This window comes from Oculina patagonica, chromosome 6 (genome assembly GCF_052425735.1).
Source record: "Oculina patagonica isolate OP01 chromosome 6, crgOcupat, whole genome shotgun sequence".
Classification (NCBI taxonomy): domain Eukaryota; kingdom Metazoa; phylum Cnidaria; class Anthozoa; order Scleractinia; family Oculinidae; genus Oculina; species Oculina patagonica.
The window spans coordinates 1,325,293-1,332,500 of NC_135763.1; the positions used below are offsets into that span (position 1 = coordinate 1,325,293).

The 7,208-nt window shown below is 37.4% G+C and overlaps 1 protein-coding gene across 1 annotated transcript in view; it reads right to left on the reverse strand.

Moving 5' to 3' along the window:
• Positions 1-254: 254 nt before the first annotated feature.
• LOC144658571 (matrilin-1-like) overlaps positions 255-7,208 on the reverse strand; it is a 15,179-nt gene continuing 8,225 nt past the window's right edge. Inside the window, exons 4-10 of the mRNA XM_078519016.1 lie at positions 7,118-7,208; positions 5,044-5,471; positions 3,190-3,340; positions 2,710-2,886; positions 2,068-2,151; positions 1,468-1,593; positions 255-1,151 (exon numbers count right to left, since the gene is read on the reverse strand). The exon at positions 7,118-7,208 is cut by the window's right edge and continues 69 nt beyond it. Coding sequence (XP_078375142.1) covers positions 1,484-1,593; positions 2,068-2,151; positions 2,710-2,886; positions 3,190-3,340; positions 5,044-5,471; positions 7,118-7,208 — 1,041 coding nt within the window. The 3' untranslated portion in view covers positions 255-1,151; positions 1,468-1,483. The remainder of the gene's footprint in view (positions 1,152-1,467; positions 1,594-2,067; positions 2,152-2,709; positions 2,887-3,189; positions 3,341-5,043; positions 5,472-7,117) is intronic.

Here is a 7,208-nt window from a genome sequence, read left to right on the forward strand (position 1 = left end):
CATCTAAGTATTCTATTCAAGTAAAACGTTTAGGAAAGAGATGCAGTGTTTCTACTGTGGGTATGTGAATGGGGTACCACCTTCTATGGAAGTTATACGAAAGCGCTACCTTTTCTGTCAAAAAATGGTATTTAGAAGGGTAAAGGCTTGGACCTCGGGGCGGAGCATAAACCTTTGAGTGCTTCCCCGGGGTTTGCTGTAGATCGTGGTACTTGATTAACTCAATTTCCTTCAGTATTTACGTGACACAACAATTGCATAATGACTTTTAATGTAATACTCATTACCAGTCCAACACCAGTATCGTACAAATAGTACTTGAAACTTTTTTTTCCTTACAGCGTGTAAATCAGAAGCTAAGCCCCATCCTTCCCCAGCTATTCGAACTGAACTGAGTAAAAAATCTAAGTATAAAGTGAAATATTATGCTGTGGACAAAAGGCTCTAAAATTATAATAGTTTATTTGCACATTTCGGGTTAATTGTAGCCTCGTTTCAACTACGATGAAATACAAACATGCCAAATTATGACGTCATATTTGAAGCGGTCGTACGCAAAAACATGTATTACAAAGATTCACATTACATTCCACCAAATATATCATGCGAAAGAAAATGACCAGGGGACCATTTGATCGAAAACCGTTCCTCACTATAAAGTTCCTTCCTTCCTTCCATTTTGATTTTTAGTTTTATGATTTTATTGATTGAATAACTGATGACGTCACATATGTTTTGTGGTGCTAACAACGGTTGGTAAAACCGAGTCTGCTCATCAATTCAAACAACTTTAATTTTAAAATTCTAAAAACTGTTTTAATTAAGGGTACGATTTGACGTCATCAACTGTGATGCCATAATTTGATATTTGCTGTCAACTATGCTGTCCAAAATTATTGGACTTTTGTCCTCTGTTCACTTGTCAAGTTTGGTGACGACATAATTACTAAAAAATGCAATAGTAAATGGTATGGTATAGTAAAAAGTAAATGGTAAAAAGTAATAGTAAAGACAGTAAATGGTATAGTAAAACATGCTACGCTGACTTATGCTAAAATGTCACATCCTGTTGATGTGTCTGTTAACTACTGTATTTATTCTGTTGCAATTGGAAAAACTTGGTGAGTGCAGAATTACTTCTGAGCTGGTACCTAGGAGAAACCAAAGAACAGCAATCAAAAGGCAGTTTTGAGATGGTGCTTAGATACTGACGCTTTTTTGCATGCAAGATGGTCCCATGAAGTTTCAACCTCGTTCCCAGGGCAGTGTTTCCCTTGTATGGATTTTTAAGCTTAAATCTAAAATGTCTCTTTTCCTTGGAGGGGTGGGGTAGGGATATAGAAATGTGCGCGACGAGATAAATCTGGTTACTTAAGTTAAGAGCTGCCTGGCGTACTGGGCGGGTGAAGCCGAATTTTTGCGAGATTCTGAGTTTATAAAAATATGAACATTATCTTTGTGACTTACCTTGATACTCAATCAGTTAGTACAGCTTGCGGGGGAACTTGGGATAGCGGCGCTTGAAGTTACCATAGTCCCAGTCCCTCTCTAGTTTAGGGTACCGTCGCTTATACTTAAAAAATTCCGGATCACCTGAAAAACGAATCATGACCTGAGTGCTTACACAGAGTTAACCATGAATGCTAAGAAAAATAGTTTTCTTGCACATGCTGGAGATTTCGATATGAACTTAGCTCATAAAGTAACAAATAAAGGAAGTGATTGCTTAATAAGCAACTGTAAGTCATCAGAATTTATTAACCAACTTATAAGGAAATCCAGAAATAAGTCATACTAGTTTATTTTGCACATGTAGATCGCAGTCTTAGAAGGGTCAGATCCAATACCTTTTACTAGATACTAGCACCCAATCTTTGACAATATCATGCTATATATAAGACAATAGGGCTTTGGATTCTGGATTGAGGATTCCCATGAATAGATGGTGGATCCGTATTGGAAAGTTTTAATCCCAAAGCTTTTAGATGGGTAAAATCAGCGCGTTCCATCTCTTCACCCACGTGACTTGAACTAGAAGACAGGGTGTGGACAGGGTTATACTCTTACTTGGTTCACGCCGTTCGATGTGATTATCGTCCCAGTCTCTAACCGGTTTAGGAAGCCTCTTGTATTCAAACAGTCCAAGGTCCCCTAAGAAAAAAGGTAACATTTTTTTTGAAATAAAAATTATTCATTGATTAAACCTCAATCAGTTCTTTTTGAAAGAAGAAATAAATTACGGGGCGATAAAGCAGAGGGTGACAGCAAATGAAAGTCTCCAGCTTGCAAATTGCCATTTGTCGCCAATCCGAGTAGATATTTTTTCCCATAATTTGTGTCTCTCAACTTTTCGGGCAACAAAACGGTAGGGTCACCTAACTTTAGCTTTGTTGTACGCTTAAACAAGCATAATCTCAACAGAAAAAAGTATAGGGATATGCAGAAAGTATATCTTTAAAGGATCAGATTGTTATGTTTCTCATCCCACTTTTTATATTTGAATGTTTTTTCTATTTTTATTTAATCTATACGTTTTGTTTCCAATATAAATTGTATTTTAGCAGATGAAGAGCCACCTGCTAGAAATCTTGAAATAAAGCCATTATTTATTATTTCACGAACATCATCATCATCATCATCATCATCATTATTTTTAATGACGGAAGCCAATCCGCGACTAGAGTATTTAACGTATGACTTATCACTCACGTGCTGGGCAGGGTCCGTCGTTACATTGTCTACTCTCCTCGCCGTGACCTTCACAGTCTTTTCCATTCCCCTGGGGAGGGGGGTTAGTACATGTTCTGGTTCTTGTTTGGTATCCGTCGCCACAAGCTTCACTGCAGTCAGACCAGGAACTCCAGATAGAAAAGCCGCCATCCACACCTGTACATTAAAAGTTTGGCAGTCACACTAGCAACAGAGTTTTGGTAAAGATGTACAGTTCAAGGAACATGTAACAATATTATAATATATGAAAGGGACGAAAATGCTCGTCGTTTTGCTTAGGGGTGTAAGTTACAGATTTTTGTCTCATTAGGGTGTACATGACAGAAAGGCAATATTTGTAGCTGTCAGGGTCTCGGGTAGGGTAGCACGTGAAAAAACAAACAGACAAACGCTGTCATAGTGTTTTGGCGGTTTAGACCTATCATGCATGAAAAAATGTTATCATTAATGATGGCTTACTGCAGGTTTCTGCTAAAATCTGATCAAACAAATCCGACAGCTCGTCGAAATTGGTTGCGTTGTAAACATTATCTCCTGCAATTTCTTCCAGTTCACCCTCGAAATCCTCATATTTCCCAACACCGATTGCAACTATTCTTACATCCTTAGCCTGCAAAACAAATTAAGTAATAAATAATAATGTAAACTCCTGCGGATAATGATAATTGTTTTATTATTCATTCACAATATTTCCGGAGCTCCAAATGCACAAAATGAATTTAATAGGGTTTTGACAGTAGGCAAAGTACAGTCGAACCTCGATTATCCGGACTCGTTGGGACTAGGCTCAATAGTCCGGATAATCGTGAGTCCGGATAATCGGAAGTATGAATATTAATGAGCCAAAAAGATACGCTTTTAAATTTGATTTAAATTTCAAAAACTCGGTTACCTTCATTAAATTTCCTGTCCTTTATAATGTCGATATTTAGCACTTGCTTGAAGTGTCTATTAAAGCTAAATCTGATGACACAAAGCGATGTTTTCGAGTACAGATTTCCATCGTTCTTGCTTACTTCGACGTAGAATTTTCGTAAAACCGCTCCAAGTCCTCCGCTGTGGCTGGATAAGGGATCTTTTCCTCTTGAAGATACGCTTTCAAAATCGATCGACTCCCCTTCGTTGCTTTTTCCGTGTTTTGAATTTCCTTGTCTTCTAATAACTTTAAAATTTTACCTCTCCGTAATGCTCAAATCTAGCGGCCATCTTCGCGCTTTCAAACTGCTCGGCAGCAAAGCCGTTTAGTCGCGTGACGTCAGCGGTTCTTGGGAACGAGGTTGCGATCGGATAATCATCCTTGGGAACGAGGTTGCGATCCAATAATTTTTGATATTGGACGATAATCGTCCAATAATTGGAATTTCTTCCAAATTTGGTCGGCGCTAGCCGAATAGCTGGAATTAGCCGGGGATCGAAAGCCAATCAGAAACACAGAAATATTTTGAATGAATAATAATGCAAGTTATAGTCTTGAATATGATCAAAAGACATTTTACATTACCTACTAAATCATGATGTTTGAATTATACACTGAATTCTGCTTTTTTTATCGTTATGTAGCTATTAATTTTTTTTTGCTCTGAGTTAAACACAAAATTTTATATAATTACTCCTGGTCTTACCTGCTTGACCTCTACTCTACAGAGAAATTAATTTCTTTTCACTCTTAGAGCTTAAAATTTCATCAAAAGACAAGTTGCTCGTTTAATTTTTTTTTCAAAACTTCGTTGGCCTGTATCTAGCCTATAAAATAAGCTACCGGTTTTGCCTTGTAGCTAATAACGATGCAATGTTCTGAGTTGTCTCACAAGAGAATCGGTGTCATATGATTTAGCTGTATGGTTTTTGCAAATCTAAATGTAATCGACCACCAAATGGTAGTAACAGATAGACTCGCTCATTTTAATTTTAAGTGGAAAGATTTTTTGCATTGTTAAAAAATTATCTCATCATCGGTAGTGTGACAGCATAGTGTGACAGCCTGTAGTTTGTAGTATGTAAGTAAGTAACGTAGCGTGAATAGTGTTTTGTATTGCAAGCTATTAGTATTAATGTAATTAGCATAATTCAGTGTTGTATTGTGAGTAAGAATTGTAGTTTAGAAGTAGTCTTAATTAGTTAACCTTATAGTTGACAATTTTTTTTTCCTTTTGAAAGTGTTGTTTGAAAAGTATGTATTTATGTAAATTATCTGTAGTACCTATGTAATTAACATTGTGTGTAATAATAAAGTGGCATTAAAAATTAAAAAAAAAATCGTAGTAACAGTAACGAATCGTTGCCACATGTAAACGACTGTTCATCTTATCTTACCTCAAGCGAAGGAATTATACTCGAGAATGGTTCAGAATTTTTATTTGTCCTTCCATCCGTCAAAAGAATCAGCACATTTGGAAATTCCGGCCTGTCCCCTCCCTGCACAGTAAACAGTGCATCATCGGCTTTCTTCAGTGCTCTGTCGATGTACGTTCTGTCGCCCAGTTCTTCAGGTATGTTTGTTATAAGTTGGTGCACGCTCGCCCCACTGTAATATTGAGTGTCTGCAAAGGTGTTCAACAGGTTTGGTTTCCTAGCGAACAGAATGTATCCGGTATGGGTTGCATTAGGGCCGATTGTCAAAGCGTCACACAGTTCAAGTAGGAAGCCCTTAACCAGCCTGAAGTTCTCTAATCCAATGCTTTCTGTTCTATCCACCACAAAAGCCACATCCAGCCCCGGAGAGTTTTCACATGGATTTGGTGCTGTAAAGAAGAATTAAACGAGTAGTACAAATTTACTTATTTACTGTTTTTGTCAATCAATCAATCAATCAATCAATCAATCAATCAATCAATCAATCAATCAATCAATCAATCAATCAATCAATCAATCAAGTCATAACTCGGAATGAAATTTCCCTCCATATCCGAGCCAGATGCTTACGTATAGAGTAAGGGCCGATTCGCACTAGCGGACAAGTTTGAAATGTCATGACATTTTTGACAAAAACAAAATTGTCGCGACAAGTCAGAAACATCTTGAAGAGAACAAAAGGTGAAATTATTAGTACAATAGCTTTGCATGTGCTTCTGGCATCCCTGTACATTTCTCAGCACGGCCGTCTTGGGCAAACATCAAATATGCAGTACCACGCGGTAAAAAAATTCTAAAACAATTTGAATTTAAAGTACGCGTGTTCTCATGCAGTGGAATAATGAGAACTTTTTCTTTTCTCATTCTTACATTGGGCAAACACTTCGCTAATAAACATGCCTTGCCTATCGCGGAAAGATTTTGCGGCTGAATTATGACAGTGAGAACCACATCACGGTGCATACTACCGCAACAATTTTTGAGTGCGCGTTGTTTTTAGGTGCAATTTGGGCCAAACACAATAGCCAATCAACAACGTATTGTTATCTGGCATTACGAGGGGCATGGGAATGCGATTTGTCATGAATTGTCCTTCCTTGAGGCAGGACAAAAGGCCCGTTTAAAGATTTGTCCGTTTTGACAAAATTTGCCCTTGTCCAACAAGTCGTTCGCACTTGTTTTTGCGATTGTTTGACAAAAATGTATCGCGCGTGCAACGCGGACCAATCATAAGACAGCTGTTTCTTTGTTTTCCTGAATTGTTGGACAAGTTCTAGGTCTCAAAAAAAACGTATTCGCACTTGTTTTCTGTAAAAAGTGACACATTAATGATGAAATCTACCATTTGTTACAAAATTTGTCCGCTAGTGCGAATTGGCCCTAACAGTAATATGACTAAAATTAAGTATAAAAAAACAAGGCGAACTAATATAATTAATAATTAATTTTATAACAATAAGTGACTTTTATGATAAGTACAAACAAACAACTTACAGAAGTTGCAGGCTGCGTAAAGACATTTTAACAGGGCAACTTTTACATACTGCCCAAACCAAGACTTATTATAACATAATAATCTTTAGTTTATATCTTTATCATTGATGTTAAGCGGCTGACGAAAGAAAACTGTTCATAATCTTAGCTTATCCTTACTCACTCGTTTGGTGGTAGCCATAAATGAAAGAAAGTTTTTTTTACTGTTTTTTTTTTTTTGGCTTCCCCTCAGAACCTACAATTTTCCCTTTTACCCTTGTTAATAATATTTCCCCTCATTAAATTTGCTGTTAGAAGTTGGTACAAAGAATAAAGTAAAGTTAAGTAGAGAAAAGCAGGACAAAGCCATGATTACGGAAGGCAAGGAAAGGCAATGCGAAGCAGGGCAAGGCAGGGCAGGGCGGGGTAAGGCAAGATATGGCAAAACAAGGTATGAAAAGGCAAGTCTGGAGAAGGGAAGGGAAGGGAAAGAAAGCAAAGCAAAACAAAGCGAAGAAAAGCAGGGCAAGGCAAGGCAAGGTAATGTAAAGAATCAACTTACGACAGATAATATTTGTGATGTTGCTGATCATTTTATCAAGCTCGCTGTAATCCCGAACAAAAAACACATTCTTCCCACCAATTTCATACAA